General features: G+C 37.0%; 1 protein-coding gene across 7 annotated transcripts in view; it reads left to right on the top strand.

The window, feature by feature from the left end:
* Window positions 1-23,657, top strand: part of VPS13B (vacuolar protein sorting 13 homolog B (yeast)) — an 805,833-nt gene that overhangs the window by 624,543 nt on the left and 157,633 nt on the right. For all 7 annotated transcript variants that reach the window (XM_010863525.1, XM_010863528.1, XM_010863522.1 and 4 more), the window contains exons 37-39: window positions 16,015-16,217; window positions 18,555-18,762; window positions 19,059-19,243. In XM_010863525.1, the coding sequence (XP_010861827.1) occupies window positions 16,015-16,217; window positions 18,555-18,762; window positions 19,059-19,243 (596 nt within the window). The remainder of the gene's footprint in view (window positions 1-16,014; window positions 16,218-18,554; window positions 18,763-19,058; window positions 19,244-23,657) is intronic.

The following is a 23,657-nucleotide window of genomic DNA, read 5'->3' as shown; positions in this document are numbered from 1 at the left end:
TTTTATTGTCTTAAAAGTTAGAAATGAAAAATGTAAGGTCCATGGTACATGAAAGACTATGAAGCACTGAAGGCTGCAATGTCTGATTTATCCACAAATAAATTGCAATCCAGACCACACTGGGACCATTCCCACATCTTTCCAGTTGTCCCTGAATCATAGCAAGGAAAGGTTAGGACTGAAGTAGAATGAAAGCATTTAATATATACTGTGCTCAGTCATCCTCATTTCTTATTTCATTCATTTGCTATTCATATTCAATAGTGTCTGTTCTCAGTAAGTTTCTCTAAAATATAATTAAAATCTTCTCACTGACCTTTTCAAAGTAGTAGATGCATTCTGGTTGTGTAACTTGTTTTTCCCTTTAGTACCCCATTCTTTTTATAGTTATAACTCTTAAATCTAGTTAAATGCAGTAGAAACTAGACCCTTGACTAAGAAATACTTTATATAACTATAATCTGTAGTGTGCAGCAAATGTTCTTAAGTAGTTACTTGCATCAACAAATCAATCAGATTGAAGTTAGCCATTTAATTAATATGGATAGAAATAGTTTTAGTATGAGTGTAACAAACACCAAATCTGTTTTATCTACATTTCTGCTTAATGTGATGGCATGCTCGAAAAAAAAAAGAAAACAAAGTTGGCAAAATAATAATAAATTATGATTAAATGAAGTGAGATTGAAAGCTCTAGTTATTGTTGTAGGTTGATTTCTAGGAAATTATAATTAAGAGATTACTGTGTATTTTTCAGACATTGATTTTCTACCAAGGAAAATTTTTAAGAAGTGAAATATAATTTAAGCTCTGAACATTCATTTAATTGTATATTTACCTATCTTAAAAATTCATGCTTTGCAACTTGGATGAAATATATGCAAATATATATTCAAGGTTTATTTTTGGTAAGTTGTAAAAAGTATTTTCCAGCCAAAAAAAAATGTCCTACCAGTAGTCGTATTTCTTTTTGTATTTTCCAGTGACATCGTTCTGTACGCAACCAAAAGTTTTAATAGTGTATCTTTGAGCCCAATGGAGTTAATGTCAGATTTTTATAGTTTGAATCTAATACAGAAATACTTAACTGTGTCTTTGATTTTACAGTTTATATAACTATTGTGACCATCTGCAGCAGCTGCACTTTTCAAATTATTTGCTGAACCAAATTGAGCACAGTGACAAAAGTAGTCATCTCAGATGTACTATTAAACAGAGAAAGAAAAAGGAGCATTGCTTTGGTACAGCATAGCCATCTGCTGTACAGATGTTATTGTATAGAATGACTTAAGATAAAATAATTGTAGAAAATTTTCATTAAAACCTCAACAATTTGCACTTGTTTATGCGAATCTGCATAACTCCCCAATGAGACAGCACACTTGGGGTTTCTTTGGTTCTCACTCACTTTCTCTTTGATCCTTTTTGATGTGCTGACTTTAATAAACACAGTCAAAAACACTGTGCAAAAACATCATGGAAAAAACTACAAAGGAACAATTATAGCAGCAGAAACTACTCTAATCCCTAACTTACGCAAGCTATTTTTAGTGAAATATTTTTTTTAACACTCTTTATGTGACAATGTTATATAAACAGGGTAAAACAGTCCTTTCCAGATGAGTTTTAATTTAGGAGCTGAAATAGATTTGTAATGCTAGAGGAATCTTACATTCTAAGTAATATTTAGAGAAACACAATTGGGAATGTGTCGTAGGCATGTTTCTTCACTTGTGAGAAGTACAAAAAATATTTGAGTTTGCCTGATGATTATATTTTTTTTTAATCATCTAAACCGTCATAAGCTTATGGGAAGTGTGTGCAGAAAGGAAATAATAAAAGAATGAGAGAGAAAAGTTAATGTTCTCCCCCACGACATTCTCAGTACGTTTAAATCTGAAATGCTTTTATGTTCATTTACTGGTTTTTACAACAAAATATGTACAGATTATTCTCTGAAATGTTTTCATCATTTGAAACAGAATGAAATGGTTAAATATTTTCCACTTTAAAAGAAAGTCTGTGAGTTCTTCTTAGCTTTCTGTACTATTCCGTGGCCCTAAACTATCCGAGTTTCAAGGGACGTGGGTTTTTTAAAATTCCATTCTACAGATGCTAGTGTAGCAGTGACTTATAATAACCCAACTCATATTTCTGCTAGAATACTTATATTCTCCCATGTGTCTTTGGTAAAATGGCCCTAAAGTTCTGATTTTAGAACTTTACATACAAGATGTAATGCTTGTATTTTTTTAAATTGGTGTATAATCCCCAAAATTTCTATGATTGTGTATAATGCTGCAAAATTTTCTATGATTATGTTACTGATAACGAAATTAATCTTGTTTTAAATTTTTATCTTATTTCCTGAAACATTTTAAGGCAGACATTTCTTTTACTGTCCATTAAATCTGGCCCATTCTGTAGTATGTTCTTCTTAAAAAAATATAACAACCCCCCCCCCCCACCCTCCGCCCCATACACACACACACATCTCGTCTTTTTTGCTGTTTGAAGTATGGCGTTTTGGAGAAACCTTAAGTATATAGCTATAAATTCCGAACCAACAGTATAGAACTTTGCACAGGCAGGGTGGAGAGTGAGCTGCAGACTTTAGCTCTCCTTGTCAGAGTAAATTATGGCTCTATTAGGGCGGCACTTCTTAGATTTCGGCAAACAAGGGTACACAATTCAGGCTGTGAAATAGCTGGGCTTTAAGCTGCCTTGCTCTTTCTTAGGGGCATGTCTATTAGCAAGCTCCCTGTAGATGAGGAAAAGGGAGAATAGGGTATGAACAAGTTAGGTGGCACAGAGGGCTGGGGAAGAGCCTGAGTGAGGCCATCTTGGCTGGCATGTTAGTCCGAATCAAGGAAAAATTGCAAAAATCCCCTTTCCATAGGGACTTAGGGGACTTTCATCCATGCAGAAAGCAATAAGTTGAATTCCTAGTCAAAGAACTGTGGTTTAAATAACTTTCACTACCCCAGCCTCTGTCATCCATATGTACTTATCTTTGTGTATAAACAAAACGTAGAAAGCAAGCAAGCATAACCACATTATTCTTCACGGGTACAAATGCCTCTTCTCATGTTCACTGCATTCAGGACTAATAAAAATGTAAAGAACTAAAGCTCCTTTTCATGTCCTGAAAAGTGAAACTAGGTCATTAATTGATACAGAGCGGAGCTCCAGCTTTTCATTCCAGAGTCAACTGACTCTCCTGAGGACAATCTCCTAAGGCGTTGTCATAGCCAGTGGATGCTGCAGAAATGCAAGTAAGCCTGAGGGGAAATAAAACATTAAATTAAATATGACTACCTAAAATAATATATTGCAATAACAAGCCATTTACAACACCCCAAAGATTTTTGTTACTTTTAGAAAGAAATAGCATCTTTTTCCAATGCCTGAACAATAGGAAATGAATTCTTCAACAGTTAAAGCCAGAGGACACACTTAACTTTTAAACAGCCACTGAGGATTGAAGTGGAAGTACAGCTTGTAGACAGCTATACAAATCACTAACAAACCTTAATGAATATTGGGTGTGGGCATCAGGGTCCTGTCATATTTGACACCGTGTCTCAAGTAGCTTAAACCCAACACTCAAGGAAAGGTGGAGACCTCATTGGGTCTGTAACATCTGGGGTTTTATTTGTCATTTTGGCATACCCAGCAAGCGCAAAAGAAAGAGTAAAAGGGGATTATCTTGACAATGAAATGAGTTACTGAATCTTGTGATAATGAAAAGCAGAAGAATTCTAATGCCTCTCTATAGTCCCTGAGGTAGAGGTACGTTTATGGTTTTGCAGAAGTAAAATGTAGGCAGGCAGAACAGATGGCCTAGAGTCTGTGAAACCTGACACCCCTCATCCCAGCACTGAGGACCACTATTAATCCTGGTCAGATTCCCTCCTATTACTTTATAACAAGGTTCAAAGTTGCTACTGATGAACTGGCCTGTCCTCCTTTTTTTGCTCTTAAATTACCTGTGAATTACTGATTTTTTTTCAATGATGATTTTTCTGTGCATAATGGTCACCTACTGAGACATTCACAAACCCATAGGATGTTCTAAAAATTGAATGGGAAATATGTGGAAAAAGTAAAGTTCTCATAACTTTTTTTTCCAAATAATGTCCCATTATTTTTTCCTCTAATACAGTGGGAAATAAAAAAGGTAAATGCCTAAGTCTCTTGGTGAGTAGTTTTTTTGTCCTCTCTCTTAGAAATTATATGCAATGGAAAAGAAATCCCAACATACAGATTTTATTCTCTTGGCTGTAATTGTTATCAATAATATATGATTAGATAGAATTTTGGACAATAATAAATAATGTTAGTACTGCTATATTAGAAATTATCTTTTTTCACCCCCTCATGATATTAAAAAAAAAACTTACTAGTAGATATATGATGTTCAGGCATATTTCTATAGTCATATTTTTTTATTTTGCTTAACCAAATTATATGAAGTTGACATCTTTCATTTGGAATATTTAAAATTTTTCTGCTAAAGGGTTTATGTGTTTATTTTTTTTATTGTCGTGTGATTTTTGTTATTCAGGTACACTTTTTTTAGTGCTGTGAGGTTACTAAGTTTACTGCTTTGGATTTTAATGGGAAGCCTTTAAATACCTTAGGATAGTAACTTCAGAAATTTAGAAGAAAACCACTGGGTGAGATTTCTGATGTGTTCATTTCCAGGCTGCCTGAAAAGTAAAATTCGTCCCATGAGCAGCCATCTTCAGATGTCTGAGCATGCTCATGGGCTGTGGCGCAGCGAACACCATGTACCTGCCCAGCCTTTCATAGACGGAGATGAGCTCATCTCAGACAGATAGCCATCTCCGACTTTTTCTTCTGATTAATCACCGACCTGAACTCCATTTGAACCTTGTTAGACAAAAAAAACAAGCAGAATTCCTGGCCCAAACTATAAAATATAATTAAGCCCTTTTGAAATGATGTGTAAAAGAACATTGCTATACCCCCACTTATAACCACTACCACCACCACAACCAATAAAGTTAAATCAAGCACTGCCTGTAATGGATTAAAATAATAAATGTTCCTGGATTTCCGTGTTTGAAGTACTTGAAGAAAACAGGCTCCCAGCAGCCCGGGTAGCTGAATGCAGGAGAGACATTTATTAATGACGAGTTCAAGGATTTGGCCTGTTTAAGATCATTACTTTGTGTTTACCGTGGGTTACACATCTCTTATATTTTTACACAGCCCACATGTGTCCGCATGCAATAAGGAAAGCTTTTTTTTTTCAACAAAAGAATTGTTAATTGTGTAAATATGGTTTTCTTGGGGAATGTGGAGTCTTCGTAAGGCTCTGCTCCCTTCTAATGAGAAATCTGGCATAGTTATTATACTCTTCCAAGTAGGTTCACCTTCAGATCTTGTCTTCAGGTAGTAGTCTTCCTCCCTATTGTTTTTAGTTAAATCCCAAACTTAATCTAGATTCTAGAAAACTGTTGGCCTCGGGTTATGTATTTTAGAAGTGTGTCCCATCACACTAAACTTTGTGCGTCTTATGTACTATAGGAAAAAAAATACTTTTTAAAAAAAACACTGCTTTTTATTTCTTCTCCTAGCTTTAACAAAGATATGATAAAGAACCATTCTTCTAGATTTAGATATATTTGAGGGAGTAAAGGGGACAACTAATAAAAATTTCTCATATACACATATTAAAACAGTGTTTCTTGGACAGGAGGGAAAAGGGTGTTTGAGACAACAAAAATTCTGTTAATTAACAGAAGGATATCTCACTGTGCAAATGCTATTGGAGAAGAAAGTTTCCGGTCCTAGTAATTAGATACTAGACATCTCTTTCTTAATAATGTTTCCTTTGCATCCTAACAGTGGCACCTTATAAGTTAGTATTAGGTGAAATGGACCAGAATTATTGTCGCCCATAGCACTGGAACTGTGGGAAAAGAAGAGGGTTAGAAGTTACTCTTCTCCCACTCCACTGAATTTGTGACAGTATTTAGTTTTGCCTGTGGTCACAGCAAATTGCCTTCTCATCCACATAAGCCAGAAGGCTGTTTGCTAGGAAAGTTTTTGGCATAGCAACCCTGCCAGCGATGAGTGACTGAAGACACATCTTAGATGTTCTTTTGCTCTCTGGCTGGGCCCCTGGACCTGTAGGCTATGTTGGCCTAAGGTACCGAGACCAAGCAAGAGAGAGGGGACAGGAAAAAGCATTTATTGCCAACCCTGTTACCAATTGGAAAAATGAAATTACTAAGAGCTAGCTAACAGCAGTAGTTTTTATAAAGCAACATGGTGCTGGAAAGAGGCAGACAGTCTTAATCCCAGCCCTGCTACTTGCTGGCAGTTGATCCTGGTAAAAGTTACAACACAGCTCATTTCCAAAATAAAGGCAAAAACACTTAATCCACAGGGCTGTTGAGCGGATTAAGTGAGATAATGTACACACAGTACTCCACACATTCCTTGGCACAAATTTATTAAATTCCTCAATAAATATTTGTGTTTTTGTATCTTCCTCCCCTTCACTCTCCCATGACCCTTCACTTCAGTCATACCCCATGAATGCTGAGGTCGTAGAGCATTTAATTTTAGAGCTGAAAACTGTCTGAGAGATCATCCTCTCCTTTATCAGGAACACTTTTTATCCAGCTCCATCATCCACACATGCTGTATTTAGGATAAAATAGCTAACTTGACTGTACCGAGTTGATATGACTGTAACCAAAAAACTTAGTATATCTCAGTCCTGTCTCCAACAAATTCATTTAAGTTTCTTTGAGGATTTTTGAAATACTGAACATCCCTCATGGACCAGCATTACTATATGGGATTCCTTGCGTATCAGAGAACCCTAGGTTGAGGCCCATTGAGCTAGTCTGAACTCCCTTACTTAAGGATGCTGAGATTAAGTGATTTGTCCAGGGGTTCTCCAGGGTGCACGGGGAGCGATAACACATCTCCTAGCTTCTGGTTTCTATTAAACCAGTCTTTAAAAACCTGGATCACGTAGATGAATATCGGTTTCTAAGCCATTGCAGTGAATTGCTTAGGAAGCCATTTTGTTTTCAACAGTGTTTTGATATCAGTTTTTCTATTCATGTGACTGACTTAAAAAAAATTAATCCACCAGCAGTTTCCTCATTAAGTTAACTAGCTACTGTGTTCATCTAAGAAACTTTCAAAGTATATATTTACAGTTATTCTTTCCTCTATAAGCAGGTTGTTACACACTTTCCAGTATGCACAGATTTCTTAGTCTGCTTTTTTTTAAGTAAAGCTACATGATCCAGTGAAGTTTTACTTCCCTAACAAACTGACACCACTGTAAAAACAGCAAGCATGGTGGCAGATTGGAGGGGAAGAAAGGGGCAAAGCATATCCAGCATTTTCCTTTGGTATGTTCAGTTTAGTTTTTCTAGGATCCAAGAGTTCTAAAACATTTCTCAAAAAAATACCTTTTCCAGACAAGTGAAAGTCAAAGTCATGTCCGATTCTTTGCAACCCCATGGACTATAAATAAAGTCCATGGAATTCTCCAGGCCAAAATACTAGAGTGGGTAGCCTTTCCCAGGCTAAGTATAAATAGCCTTTCTGCCTTTCTTTATGTGAAAAAAAAAATAAAATCTTTTCCTGCTGCTTATCATTTTTTCATGTCCAGAGAATACGTTTGGATTAGACTAGAAGTTCCAGCTTTTACTTATTTATGAGGCCTAGATGAGAGTTCCTGGAAATCTCACCAATGGGAAACCATCAGGTGCTTCAGAGAAGGGATATGTGTTAGCAGGTCGACTAGCCAACCGGACTTTCATTTTGAGAGCTAGGCTTTTTAGTAACTTTGTTGGGAACAACATCCCTGCAGCTTAAACAGTGGTGTCCATGTAGTTCTCTTAACAGTTTTGCTATATTTTGTTTCATACCTTAATCTTGTCCTATATTACAACTTTAATAACAGATACAGATATAGGCATATTACAAAATAGGATGTAATTAAATAAGATCTGAACCACTTACCTATTCTGATCAAGAGGGGAAAAACCAGCTATTTTCATGGTTAGAATACCCAAGTGCAAGGATTTCCCTGGCAGTCCAGTGGTTAAGACTCCGTGTTTCCACTGCAGGGTGCACAGGTTTGATCCCTGGTCAGGGAACTAAGATGTCACATGGTGCAGCCAAAAAAAAAAAATTCTCAAGTGCCGGTTTTTTTTTTTTTTTTTTTTTTTTTTTTATGCTTCAACATAATTAGTTGAAGGAACTAGAAATGAAAAGATTTCTAATCATCTTCTTTCGTGGACCAGACTTACAGAATTTTTTTCCTAGTCATCTAATCACTTAAAAAATTTTTCCTTTCTCACTTTCTGAGTAATCCTCATGCTTCACTATTATGCAAATTGACTTCTGGATGTATCTAACAATGCTTGCTGATTTTCTAGTAACCGTAGATTATTTCCAGCTGGATAAAAATACCTGGATATGCTTTGCTAGCACATGTCATCACTGAGTACTCTTTCTGTTGATGTACAGAAGCCTGATATAGACCACACTTTGCACAGTCAGCATGTAGATAGTAGGCGCCTTGCTAAAGATCTAGCAGAGATTGACAATGTAGGGCTGGCAGCATTTTGTAAACATTCTCCAAAGCAAGTGGTTTGCATTTATTAGTCTTCTGAAGGAGTATTTTAAAGGTCAGGAAACTTATTTGTTCCTTGAACTGAATTTTTACATTCAATGAAAAAGTATGTCAATATGCAAACAAACCAAGATTATTTCTGTTTATCACACCAGTTGGTTCTGAAATTAACTTCTCCGTGTTGATACACCTCATTTACTTTAATTAAGTATCTGCCATTAGTTTGCTACAACTGAAATTAAATATATAAATACAGATCTTTGGACAAGGCCAGTGGAAGAGTCAGGCAGAGAAGTATTCTATTGAATGTAAGGAGGTAGAGAGAAGAGGGGATATGTTTGGTCAAAAATGACCTGATCCCACAGTTGCAGAAAGCAAGACAGGATCCTGGGTTGTATCCTGGGACAAGAACAGGACATGAAGGGAGAAACTGGTGAAATTTATATAAGGTTTATTAGTAGTGTTGTATCAGTATTAATTTTTTGGCTTTTGAGAATAGTACTATAGTTTATATGAGTTGTTAACAGTAAGGGAAACTAAATGAAAGACATCAATTTTGCTGAAAGCCTGGAATTATTTCAAAATTAAATTTTACAAAATGACCTGATCAGTGATTGCATAAATAGCTTTAACAATATCCATGTTTTTTAAAATATTCATGCTTTTAAATTTTATGATCATTCTAAATCTTATAATTTTGCAGCATATTTCTTTATTTTCTTTTCTCATTATTTTTGGAAATTTACGGGAAAATTAAAAGTATGGAAAATGTAAAGATAACACATCAAAAGCCTATATACTCTTGAGCTAGAACAAACGTTAGCATCTTGTCATATTTGCTATATGTGAACATGCACACAGGTGCAGGGGAGTGGTAAAACTTCCACATTTATTCAACTTTTTCCAGTGTTTCAATGCTAAGAAGTTTGGTGGGTTTGTTTGTTTGTTTATTATTTTTACTTGTAGTCATTTTGTCCCACCTTGCATTAGTCCATTAGGAAGAAGATTAACACATGCCTTTAACTCACTTTCTGTTGCCATTTATTCCAGATTTTGAATGGATAAGTATCCATCTTAAATGAACTCTGAGTATTCTTTGTGGCTTTGGGTTTATATGTGTGGTGATAATATAAAATAAGATTCATTTCATCCCAAGAAAGATATTTAGTATGTTTCCTGATGGAAAAAAACAAAGAAAACAAAAAGGAAGGGATGATGTCCCGTAGGCCAGCTTCTCACAGAGTAAAAGAAAGGGGAAAGGAGAATTAATAACCCTGTCTTGAGTCCCAGGGATTATTTTCATATTTTGTGGTAAAAGTGTGAACTTTGGTTTAGCATTTATAAATGACTCTGTGAAATTTATCACCACTCTTTCTTATGAAGTGATCACCATAATCTCTTATTACTGGTCATTTACACTAAGATTAAAACCACTTGAACTAATATATTTTTCTCTTATTTTATTGTAGCTTTTTAAAAATGTAGCAGGAAATGTTCAGAAGGAAATGGAGGCTCTATTTTAAACTTAAAAAACGGTACTTGTGGGTTAACCTTTCTGTGATCCCACAAGTAACTGGATCTCCTCATCGAGGAGCAAAGCCACAGCTTTGGTGTGTGTAGCAGGTGTAGTGGATAGGTAGGCACGTGGGGATAAGTTAAATTACTTGCTTAAGTTTCAAGAGTAAACCACACCTAATTTCCTTGTAGGTGTAAGACATGAAAGAGAAGAAAGGAGACAGAAGGGACCAGGTAGGGCACATTTATGTCTACAGGTCATGTGTTTGCATAACGCCTTTAGGCAATGCCTGTTCCTACATCCTCACTGTCAACATTAGCGTCTTAATTCTCAGTATCCTCTGTGAGTTCAAACTCATGATCAGTGCTGGTGGACTTGAGAAATAGGCTGGAGGGGCTTCCCAGGTGGTGCTCCTGGTAAAGAACCCACCTGCCAATGCAGGAGAATTAAGAGATGCAGGTTCAATCCCTCAGTCAAGAAGATCCCCTGGAGGAGGACATGGCCACCCACTCCAGTATTCTTGCCTACAGAATCCCATGCACAGAGGAGCCTGGCAGGCTGCAGTCCATAGGGTAGCAAAGAGTCAGACATGACTGAAATGACTCAGTACGTATGTATGTACAGACTGTAAAGGATTAGAAAAAGTAAGAATAGAGGGAGGGGAAATGAAGAGGGAAAGAAAATAACAGGGCCTTACAAAAAAGGTGTTCAATTACATATTTGATTTAGAGTGAAAGAACAGACAGCAGATAAAATGAATAAAAAGCAAAAACAAAGTATTTGTATGATAATAGGGAAGTATTTGTGTTTTTCAACAGTTCCCTTGCTTAACGGAGTCAATATTATACATATTGTTGATTGTCTTTTTTTTTCCCCTCTCAATGAGATCTCAGAACTTGAAGCTGACAAATTGAGGCTTGAGGCTAACAAATGGCAATATCTTGTGATGTAAAAGAGAATGGCAAATCATTCACTTTATCTTTGTGTATACCCCACTGTATGGTAGATAACCAGTAAATTTTGGTTCAGTGACAAATACATACCTGCATAAATATCAAGTTAGAAGTTTTCCAGGATATCCAAATTCTCTATAGACAAGTTAGAAGCATGGGAGTAGCACTTATTTAAGAAATGAGGCATAGTTATGGATAATGTCCTAAGAAATTATCCTTAAAGCCATGATAGTAAAGAAGTTCACTGAAATATCCTGCACAAGGTGGCTGCCAGCAGCCTTCATTTTCTTGACTTCAAAACCGGAAAGCAAGAGAAACGGTTTCTTTCCCCAAAGTATTGTGCCTCACTGTGTGTGTGTGTGTGTGTGTGTGCGTGCACACACGCGGGTTGCCATTTCCTCCTCCAGGGGATCTTCCCAACCCAGGGATTGAACCCACATCTCCCTTTTCTGCTGTGTTGCAGGCAGATTCTTTACCAGCTGAGCCTCACTGTTTTTCATTAAATCTCATGTTCATTCTTGAACCAGATCAAACTCCAGTGAGACTCAAAGCTGAAAATCTAGAAAGTTCAGCAGGTTCCTAGCCCTACGAGTCTACTTTGTAGAAAACCAGTTATCAAATTCTGCCATTGCTGAAATATAGCTGCAGCTGGGTCAGCACCTGACTCAACTGCACAGTCTCTTGAATTTCAGTCGTAGTGTGTCTCTTCCCTCCTTCCTCAGTGTGCTCCTGAGTCTGATCCCCCTTTCTTCCTGTTTCAGGTTCCCACATGTTTGCCTGGCCGTTCATTCACTATATCTGGGCCATTTTCCCAAGATCTCAGTCCCCTACCTTTATCTTTACTTGCCCAGGAATTCTAGGTGTCTTGTTCTCTCTACCTGAGCAAAAAAGAATAGAATTTGTATGACAGTAGGAAAATGTTCATGTGTTCAGCAGCATACACAGTAACACAAAGGCTGTCAACATTTCGATTTTTTTAATGTAAAAATGCAAGTCTAGAATTTTTTCTTACATCCCCTCCTCACTCTAGCAATAAATACTTCTAGTTGTGTAATGTTAGGGAATTAAGAAAAACCTTCCACCAACACTGCATTCTTTGAGAAGAGGTAGGCACTTTCTGAGGAATACATTTTGTCATTCCAGTAAATTTTGTCATTCCAGTTCTACTCTTTTTTTAAGGCAAAACCACAGAAACTAATTTAGACAGTATAGTATCAGTATTTTGAGATCATTGCTACATATTAGAAATAACTAGTAAGGTTCAAATTCTGTATATATGTATGAAGTTACTTCTACAAAGAAAATTTTATGTACTTACAAATATCTTTGTATAAATGAAAAGTGCTGTAGAGAGAGTGAGAAAGGCAATATTCATCTGTATGCTCCAGACAAAATGTTGTCAAGCCCATTCTTAGACTTTCAGGGATAAATATCAGCCCTTCCTTTTGATAGTCTTTTTTTTTTTTTTTAGATGATTACCTTTGCTTTAATAAAGTTGTCCTTTATGTCTGTCTGAGTTCTTTTGCTTTAATTTTGACCACTCTCTCCAAGTGATGTTTTGGGGATGATTAGAAATGAGTACATCTGAAGGAGTACTCTGCAGGTTTCTCACTATCATAGGAAGAGATTACAAATAAAAAAAGGGACTATGCATTTAAAGTGGATAACCGACAAGGATGTACTGAATAGCACAGGACCTCTGCTCAATTTTATGTGGCACCCTGGCTGTTTGAGGGAAAATGGATACATGTATATGTATGACTGAGTCCCGTTGCTGTTCACGTGAAACCATCACAACATTGTTTGTAATTGACTACACGCTAATACAAAATAAAGAGTTAAAAAAAGAGAGAATAGGCTAGAAACCAAATTCTGTGGTTTTGGATTAGAACTAGAGGTATCAGTATGAATTCATTTAATGTATTTACTGATACAGAAATATTGATGGTGTGTATACATGTGCAGTAAACATACATATACTTCTTAGCCCACTCTGCTGAAAGGCTCTAGGAGCAGTGACACCTTAGCAGCAATGAGCGTACCTACCACCCAGATTTTGGTTTCTAGCTACCGTTCTTTAGCAAAAGAAATCAAAACTCTGCAGAAATGACTAATGCTAGAGATGGGATGGGGAAAAAAATACTATTGAGCCTGAAACATCTTGTGGCCAGAAAATAAAGAAGTTATCAAAAAATGATAGGGATATATCAGAATGACATGGGAATCAACTTGAAGGGATTCCCAATGGCCAAAAATTTAAGTAACAAAGTAAAATAATGAAAGTATTAGATTAGTGCTCATAAAATTGATATTCATGAATCCATACTGGTATAAATAAATAATTGAACTAATAAAGAGGGTAGAAGGGACAGCTCTTTTTACTGTAGAATGAAAGTGAAAGTGAAGTCGCTCAGTTGTGTCTGACTCTTTGCGACCCCATGGATTGTAGCCTACCTGGCTTCTCTGTCCATGGGATTTTCAGGCAAGAGTACTGGAGTGGGTTGCTATTTCCTTCTCCAGGAGATGTTCCCGACCCAGGGATTGAACCTGGGTCTCCCGCATTGTAGGCAGACGCTTTACCATCTAAGCCACCAGGGAATTAGCTAATAAATGTAGAAGAATAAGAGAAATTGAAGATTAACATTACCAGACCCCACAGTGATAACTGTTGCAAGCAAGCACCATTGATGAATGCTACTAACTTAGTGACTGAAAGTTTGATGTAAAAGAGGATACATGGATAATCTCCAGATACCTCTCCACAAGATAATTATTATTTACATATGGAAAAACAACAGTGGTGAAACCTGATAGACACCACTTTAGCTATGTTATGAAGATTAATATTACCAGCAGGTAGTAAAACATCAGTATCGCTCCACTATGATGCGCTGAGAAAGATATCACTTCTCTTGTATTCTTGCCAAAAATGCATAACCTCATTCTAATGAGAAAACACCAGGTAAATCCAAATTGAGAGATATTCTGCAAGATAATGGCCTGGACTGTTTAAGAGAATCAAGGTCATGAAAGACAAGAAAAAACTAGAGGATCTGTCACTAATTAAAGAAAACTAAGGATTCTAGATTGGATCCTGGATCAGAAGAAGGACTTTAGAAGAATAGAGTGATATAGAAATTGATAAGTGTTAGAAACATATCTAAGAGTGAGCCCTCAAAGTGGGCCCCAGATTTATCCAATCCAGGTGCCTGATAAGAATGATAAACACTAAGATTTAAAAACCTAGAAGACCTTTAACACTTCCTGTGTGAGGGACCAATAGAGCATTCACATTAAGATTGTTGTTGTTAGTTGCTCAGTTGTGTCCTACTGTTTGTGATGACCCCCTGGACTGTAGTCTGCCAGGCTCCTCTGTCCATGGAATTCTCCACCAGATAATGGGATATTTCATTGTAGGGTAGTATGAAGATCAATGTATTCATATTTGAGAATAATGGGTATTGTAATTCTGACATTCCTTTAATGCTCATTTGCTAGATGATTGTACTCAATTAAGCCCTACCTTTATAATCCCATTATGACAAATTTCTGAATAAGAAATTGATATGTTTCATTTAGCAAGTACTTACTGTTGAGAATTAAATATTTTAGGAAATATAATGCAGGTAAATCAGAAGTCATTCTATCTCTCCGTTAATAAAGATGATTGTTGATTCTTGTGTATTCGAGGGCCTGTTCTGAATTTTTTAATTTACTGTTCTATTTTTTTTAAGCGAAGTATAGAAAATTATGTAAGTGAAACAGAAGTCTTATTGCCACAATACATTTGATGAACAAATTTAAGAAATTGATTTCCACCGTCACGATTTTTAACGAAAGTCTTTAACCCTAACATTCTTGTGAATACGATTGTCTTCCGTGGAAGATTAGAAGTTGCACGGTGTGTCTTATTTCTAAAGTAGGAACATACAACATATATGCAGTTTTCAAGTCTCCACAGAATTAAAAAAGCCAATGTGGGTATTGTACTTTGAAACATGTATACTGTGGGTCTAAGGTGTTTTTTAATCTTTCATCTCTTTTAAGGATCAAATATCATTAGAAAAATAAGCCATAGACATTACAAATGTGGTCTGGTGAAATTCAATATTCACAATGACAATTCAGAATATGGACTCCTTAGGGGAAAATTAACCCACCACTCTGACTTTTCATCCAAATATCTTAAAGTGTGCCATTGGTTTTATGAAAAGGTTTTGATCTACACTTCTAGTTAAGTTCAAAAGAAAAGCTCCATTTTAAAGTGTATTCCTTTTCTGGATATATTTACTTTGAACTATAGCATATAGTTTTTCCCATAAATCTAACCTGCCACTATCTGTTTTTAAAACTTTGTAAACTTCAAGTGGTTATGATGTGTGAAGTTTGGATTAAACTAAATTTTTTAGAAAACACATGTTATATATTTTGATTGTTTTGAATTTTAACATGGGCCAGTCAAAAACTTGAGTGTCTAGCAAAGTAATATACTGTACTCTGTTACTCTAAGAAATCACAGAAAATTGCCCTCTCCCATCATGTTAACAATAGACAAATGAAGCAGCTGTTCTCATTCTTAATGTAGTTGTTTGAAAAACTTGCACAGTTTAATGAAAATGTCTCTACTCATAAAACTTAAAATGCTCACACATGGAAAAAGTCATAATGTTTTGGCAAATATTGCTTTGTTAGGAATGTGAATAAGGTATACCTGCTTCATAGCTAGAATTCTATATAAATGGCATGAAACTGTGGGGAAAAGCCAACTGAAAAGAAAACTCTGACAAAGGATGAGTTGACACTCTTAAAAAATACAGATAATTCTTGCCCAATCATACTTTTTTTCTTGACAAGGAAGACTTACATTATCTACCTCTCTCCATCTCTTCTTTTTTTTTACCCTCTAGGTGTGATTCTTGGGTCATCTTTTCTACTCAGCGTAAATGATTTTCTCCTTAAAACGTGTCTCAAAGAAAGAAGTCGGATTCTAATAGGACCGTGTTGTGCTACTGCCAATTTGGAAGCTAAGTGGTGTAAACACAGTGGCGATCCAGGCCCAGAACAGTCCATACCAAAAATATCCATTGATTTAAGAGGAGGTCTGCTACAGGTCTGTGGGGATTGGCCCCATTTTTTCCCACAAGTTTTAAACTAGCCTTTGTTCATTTTTTTGAACTGTTTCATTAAATTTTAAACTTAGTGTGGTGAGAAAGGGTATTGTCGGATTGGTGTCTTACTAAACTTTTTTAACAGCTTTATTGAAACATAATTCACAAACCATACAATTCACCTAATTAGAGTATAGCATTCAGTGATTTTTTTAATGTATTCACAGAGTCACGTGGTCATCACAACAATCCATTTTAAAATATTCTCACACACCTACTTGCAAAACCCTTCAACCATTCACACTCCCCATCATCCTCTGATCCCCTCCCCAGAACTAGGTGACCACTATTTTCTGTCTCTGACTCTTCTGGACATTTCATATAAATGGAATCATATGAAATGCGGTCTTTTGTGAATAGCTTCTTTCACTTAGCATAATGTTTTCAAGGTTCATTCATGTTTCTGCAGGTGCCAGTACTTTATTCTTTTTACAACCAAATAATATTCCACTGTATTGATGTACCTCATTTTATTTATCCATTCAGCAGTTGATGGACGTTTAGATTCCATCCACTTTTGGCTATTATGAATAATGCTGCTATAAATATTTGTGTATAAGTATTGTGAGGACATGTTTGGAATTGCTGAATCAATAAACTTTTTCCTAATGTGTAGACTTTTCTACTATAAAGTAGTCAGCCTGTCTCAGGCAGTGTCATCAGTAATACATGAGCCATTTCCTAATGACATGTTGTTTAGCTGTTATGCTGTCTGATGACTAACATGACATACAACTTCACACTGCAGTGTTTTATGCATTTGATTTGCAGCCAAGTGCAGAATATGTGAGGTTATCCAATTTATTTCTTGATAATTTTCTATTTGGATAGAATTTGAAGGTTTTTTTGGTATGATTTGATGTCCCCCAAATGTGACACAGATCTAAAGAGCTTGAGAAATTCAGAGTTATAGAAAGTGGAAATGACTAATTTGTTAATAGTTGAGGCATATTAAATATGGATTTCTTGTTTTAATCTATAAGCTGTCTTGCCTCCACTGTTTCACCAGTTTTCTTACTGACACAGAGCTCGATGTGGGCAGAGCCTAATAACTTACTGCTTTATATTGGTCTGGAGATTTTTAGTATCTGTTATAAATCTTCATATATTTACTAAGCTTGTGCTTATGTGTTGTTTTGTCAAGAATATTAATTGCATTACCATTTTTCCAAGGAAGCAAAGTAAATCCACATTAAAAACAAGAATAAAAGCAAAACAAAGTATATAATCTCTATATTATAAAGCCTCTTGACATTTTAAGAGCTGGAGCATGGTATTTGACTCGCCAACTTGACTTTTCACCTATCACTATTTTTTTCAGATTCAATACAAATAAGATTGATGAGGGAAAAATAGACTTAGTATCATATCTCTTACCTTCATTTCTGAGATGCCTTAATTCCAGAGGCAGGACTTAAACTTAGGGTTTAAAACTTGCCCACAAAGCATAGGCTTTTTCTTTTCTACCTTTGTATATTCTTTTCTTCTTTTCTGTATTACCTGGTTCTCTAGAAAATTACAGTTGTAATGCTTTCACCTGAAATATTTGGAGAAATTCAACTTTATTAAATGTTTAAGTCCTCTGACATTAATCATTATTCCCCACTGGTCATCCTTCTGTTATAGACAGTCTTCACCTGCAGAAAAAGGGAAGGTGATCCTCTCTGTTAGATGAAGTAGCAAGAGTTTGTTCTGAAACTCTACTGTAGCTCCTGTGCAGTTGGTTCTCAAGGGCTGTGTTGGTTGGTACTTTCTCACTAAACACTGAAATTGGGAGCCTTTTAAGTTCAAGCTCATTGAGCATCTTCCTTCTCTTTTTCTCTGAAAGTCAAAGTACAAAGAAAGGAACCCTAATAGCAGGATGTGTTCATGTAATCTCATGACAAAATAGAAGCTATTCTACAAACCTGTTATTATTAACATTTTGACCTGAAAGGATCTTCATTGCTTCTCTCATACTGTATTCAATGTTCTTTTCCCACTTAACTAAGTTAATTCATAAACATTACCTCTCATCTACATAATTTTATTATCAATTCAGCATTTAAAATTGATTGCTACCCACACATTATAGGATTTGCTTGATTTTCTTGTTTCTATGTATTTCCCCAATAATAGAATTTCATCCCAAAAGTGAATTGCTTAAAAATTACAGATTGGTTATTATCAGTAATTAAATGTAATTATAGTCTTGAACTAATTCAAATATGATCGTACCTAATTATCCTCATGAGATATTTGTATTTAAAGCCAGTAAAATTTTTCATATGATTTTAAAGGTTTTCTGGGGTCAAGAACATTTGAATTGCTTAATTCTTCTACATGAATTACTCAGTGGATACCTTAACGAGGAAGGAAATTTTGAAGCGAAAGTTTCTGAAGCAGTTCCACAAATGCCATCTCCTTTGGAAAAAAATCAGATATTTAAAAGTGAACAAAGTTCAGATGACCTACGGACAGGTCTATTTCAGTATATACGGGATGCTGGTAAGTAGCGATAGCCTCACTATGACTGTGTGTTTACCTCCATATTAGGTAAATGATAACAGTTCAACATCACTTGAAAACTAAGTGCATAGAATACCTGCAGTACCAAAACAGTACTTTGCCTTTCATTCTCTCTTAAGGGAAGATTCTTGATTTGTTCCTCTCTTAAACCATATAAACATGATCAGACAGCTTCTTTATATTCTTTTCTTTTATATTCATAATTTTTTCTTGCTGTAATGAACCAACATGTCCCACTTCAGAAGCATACAATTAATTATACTTTCATTTAACAGAACCTTTGAAAATGCCTGGTGTCTATGAAGTCTTGTTTTACAATGAAACCGAAGATAGCCCAGGGATGATGCTATGGAGATACCCAGAACCTAGAGTGCTCACCCTTGTACGCATAACTCCTGTGCCCTTCAACACCACCGAGGATCCAGACATTAGCACAGCAGACCTTGGTGACATGCTGCAGGTTTGGAATGACTCTTCATTTCAAAATAAAAACACTGTGGGAGGGTGCTGATCAGATACTTGGAAAAATATTGGGAGCATACCTATCTTTTCCGCCAGTTGTCTCAGAGAAATATACATGTATGTGCACATACAAACATACATATGTACACATACACACAAGACACATGCACACTAGAAATGTTAAAATAAGGGAATGAAGTTATTCAGATTCATGGTACATAGCAGTTTTGAGAGTTCTTGGCTCTCCTCTTTGACCTGTAGCCTACATGGTCTCCAGCTGTAATGGGACAAGCAGTGTCACTGCGTTCACCACACAGTTTCTTTTTCTTTTATTTTAAGGTTTATTCTTTTATGGATGGGGTGGATCTTCACTGTGGCACAGGCTTTTCTCTCGTTGCGGTGCGTGGGGGCTGCTCTTCATTGCAGTGTGCGGGCTTCTCATTGCGGTGGCTTTTCCTGTCGCAGAGCACATATAGAGCGCATGGGCTAAGTAGCTGTGGTTCCCAGGCCCTAGAGCACTGACTCAGTAGTTGTGGCGCTCAGGTTTAGTTGCCCCAGGGCATGTGGGATTTTCCCAGACCAGGGATCAAAGCCATGTCCCCTGCATTGGAAGTCAGATTCTTTACCACTAATCCACCAGGGAGGCCCCCACCACACATCTTCTGAATAACCTAGCACGTGCTCACACCCTTCAGCATGTTTAGAGCTGTTCTATGAAATAATATATGCCCCCATAAGGCTGGAAAGGGTGACAATTTTCATTTCATTTCCAGAGTTGAAAATGGTCCTGGACCAGTGGTAGGCTTGTAGGAAAGCCATCTAATGAGTGATTATATTCCCTATGATTCTGTGCAAAGTTGGTTGTCCATCATTTCCTCGAGTGCAGATATCACTGTATTATTATTCTACTTATTAATTCTACAGACCTGAATTTCTCCTAAAATTTGTTTTTCTCCTAGTCTTCGACCTGTTGCTCAATCACACAGTCATTCACTTGAAGGCATTCCTGACTGCTCTTTTTCTCTAACTTCCCACATCAACATGTCCTGTCAGCTCTACCGCCAAATATGTCCCTATTCCATCTACTTCTCTGTGTTTCTACTGGTACAATTTGAGTCCAAGCCACCATCTTCTATCCCCTAATACAGTAGCTTCCTAATTGGTCTCTGTGAACCCATCCTTGACTCCCTGCAATGCACTTTTCAAATAGCAACCACAGTGATCTTTTAAAAATGTAGATGAGATTACCTCACTCCCCTAACTTGAAACCTTCCTCTGATACTGAGAACAGAATTCAGTATCTTACTCTGGCCCACAAGGACCTATCGTCTCTGCACTGCCCACCTCTCTGGTATGTCCTGATCACTTATCTCCAGCCCCTCATAAATAAATATAAACCAGTTTGTTTTTTTTAATGACTGATCTATATTTAAGTCAGAATAATAATACAAATCAGAGGAGTCCACACTACCTATTATAGGCTTATTTAATTCTTATTTAGATTCTTGATTATAATATAATCAGATGTTCACCTTCTGAATTGATAACAATGAAATGTGTCATTTTGTCAAATAAACCAGAGTGTGCAGAACTATCCAATTTGCCACAATGTCAACTGTCTCTACTTTCATTTTTTTCCCTTGTGATGAAGACTTCTAAGATCTGTCCTCGTAGCAACTCTACTTTGATTCTTAAATGTTCACATTTGCTTCCCCATCTGTCAGAGTCATATTCATGATTATCTTCTCTACCAGTATTCTTGGATTATTTTTGCTGAACAAAGTGGCATTGTCTTTGAATCCTACTGTCTTGTTCGACTAGCCTAAATGCAGAACATCTGTAGTATTTTCAGTCACAATGAAAATACTCATATATCAATGTTTCAGCATCATGTAAAGGGCTTTTTTTGTAACTGATTTTAGGGTTCAGATTTATAGTTAAAAATTATCCTAAGCCTGATAACCATTGGTAGCAAGCAGTATTACGCCAGTTGTATTAAACAGAGCATTTAAGTTAGAAAGTACATTCACTAATGACATGTTCTTCATCTTCTCACTGCCACTGGAGAGGCAGGAGAGCAGAGTGGTTATGGGAATGAACTATAGCCAGAATGCCTGGGTTCAGATTCTGGCTCTGCCATTTTCAAGCTGTGTCACCTTAGACAAGTAAAGTAGTCTCTCGACCTCAGGTTTTCTATTTTGCTTTTCTTTCATCAATAAAATGAGGCTATTAATAATGTAATGGCTATAGGAATGAATATTTATAAGACACATAGAACAATGCCTGGCACATAGTAAATGCTATACAAGTATGGGTACTACCAGTACTGTTACAATGATTATCGCCAAAAGTCTTTTCATCACGCGGAAGCACAGGCTAGACCAGAAGGAGCTGGGGTCTAATAGCTCTCCAGACCAGCGGAAGTAGTCTAGGCGATCTGGGACAGTCCGGGGGCCTTTACAGTAGACTTGGCGCATAAGCACCGCGTGAGGGAAGCCTGGCAGGTTTCAACAAGACGAGAGTTGATATCAGAGAAGTCCTGCTATATTTCGTATCTTCTTGGAGAGAGAGGAACTGATGTGTGGCAGAGTTCAAAGACAAGGCTGCTGGTCTAAGAAGCAAGACAGGGTTATACCTACTGTAAGCTGAAGGGGAAGGCTAGATCCCAGTGCTGATCAAGAACACCCAAAGCTAACAGCTGAGACAGAAGAATGCTACTGAGCTCCTGGCCTAGCCTTATATTCACCTGGTGAGGAGCAAAATTCATCCCAGGGGTTGGGGTGACCTCATCTGTGGAAATATGACAGCTTTTTTCTTGAGCCCTGGCAGTGCCAGAACCTGGGCATACTCCTGAGGGGGTCAGAGATGGATGAGACACTGTTCAGTCATTAGAAGCTATCTGTGCAGCAGGCAGGTTTCTGTGGTTGTTTGGGGCAGAAGAGTTTCCATAATTTAAGCATTCAAGTATTCAACGTTAAACCTCTGTCTTGTCAGAATCCTTCTCCCAGTCTGTGTAAGTATCTCTAGATCTGTACCAGAGACACAGCTAAAATATTGAACTCCCAATCCTGAATAGCAGGGAACCTGTGAAAAGAAGTCTGTTTATCAACCTGGTCTAGTGTAGGTAACCTGGACATTAAAGTCTCAGCTGCTGACTCCTGTCCCCTCCCCCTTTGTGTTTTACTAATTCAGTGACCTTAGGCAAACTGCTCATCTCTTGGAGACTTAATTTCCTCAACCGAACATCTGAGTCAACGCTATTTACCTTTCAGAGTTTTTTCCATGAGATTTAAGTGAAATATTAAAGCTAAAACAAATGCCTTACACAAAGTGAGCTCTTAATAAATGTTAATTTCCTTCCCTCCACTTCTCCTTCATATTCAAATGCCTGGACCAAAATAAAGCCTCTTAAATGGGATTGCCTAAATTGCCAAAGCCTTTGACTGTGTGGATCACAATAAGCTGTGGAAAATTCTGAAAGAGATGGGAATACCAGACTACCTGACCTGCCTTTTGAGAAATCTTTATGCAGGTCAGGAAGCAACAGTTAGAACTGAACATGGGACAACAGACTGGTTCCAAATAGGAAAAGGAGTACGTCAAGGCTGTATATTGTCACCCTGCTTATTTAACTTCTATGCAGAGTACATCATGAGAAACGCTGGGCTGAAAGAATCACAAGCTGGAATCAAGATTGCTGGGAGAAATATCAATGACCTCAGATATGCAGATGACACCACCCTTATGGCAGAAAGTGAAGAGGAACTAAAAAGTCTCTTGATGAAAGTAAGAGGAGAGTGAAAAAGTTGGCTTAAAGCTCAACATTCAGAAAATGAAGATCATGGCATCTGGTCCCATCACTTCATGGCAAATAGATGGGGAAACAGTGGAAACAGTGTCAGACTTTATTTTTCTGGGCTCCAAAATCACTCTGGACCATGACTGCAACCATGAAATTCAAAGACGCTTACTCCTTGGAAGGAAAGTTATGACCAACCTAGATAGCATATTCAAAAGCAGAGACATTACTTTGCCAACAAAGGTCTGTCTAGTCAAGGCTATGGTTTTTCCTGTGGTCATGTATGGATGTGAGAGTTGGACTGTGAAGAAGGCTGCGTGCTGAAGAATTGATGCTTTTGAACTGTGGTGTTGGAGAAGACTCTTGAGAGTCCCTTGGACTGCAAGGAGATCCAACCAGTCCATTCTGAAGGAGAGCAGTCCTAGGATTTCTTTGGAAGGAATGATGCTAAAGCTTAAACTCCAGTACTTTGGCCACCTCATGCGAAGAGTTGACTCATTGGAAAAGACTCTGATGCTGGGAGGGATTGGGGGCAGGAGTAGAAGGGGACGACAGAGGATAAGATGGCTGGATGGCATCACTGACTCGATGGACGTGAGTCTGAGTGAACTCC

The sequence above is a fragment of the Bison bison genome, unplaced genomic scaffold (genome assembly GCF_000754665.1).
Source record: "Bison bison bison isolate TAMUID 2011002044 unplaced genomic scaffold, Bison_UMD1.0 scf7180017864491, whole genome shotgun sequence".
In the NCBI taxonomy this organism is placed as follows: domain Eukaryota; kingdom Metazoa; phylum Chordata; class Mammalia; order Artiodactyla; family Bovidae; genus Bison; species Bison bison.
The sequence above is the reverse complement of the archived record's forward strand: the minus strand, read 5'-3'. Positions and strand labels throughout refer to the sequence as shown.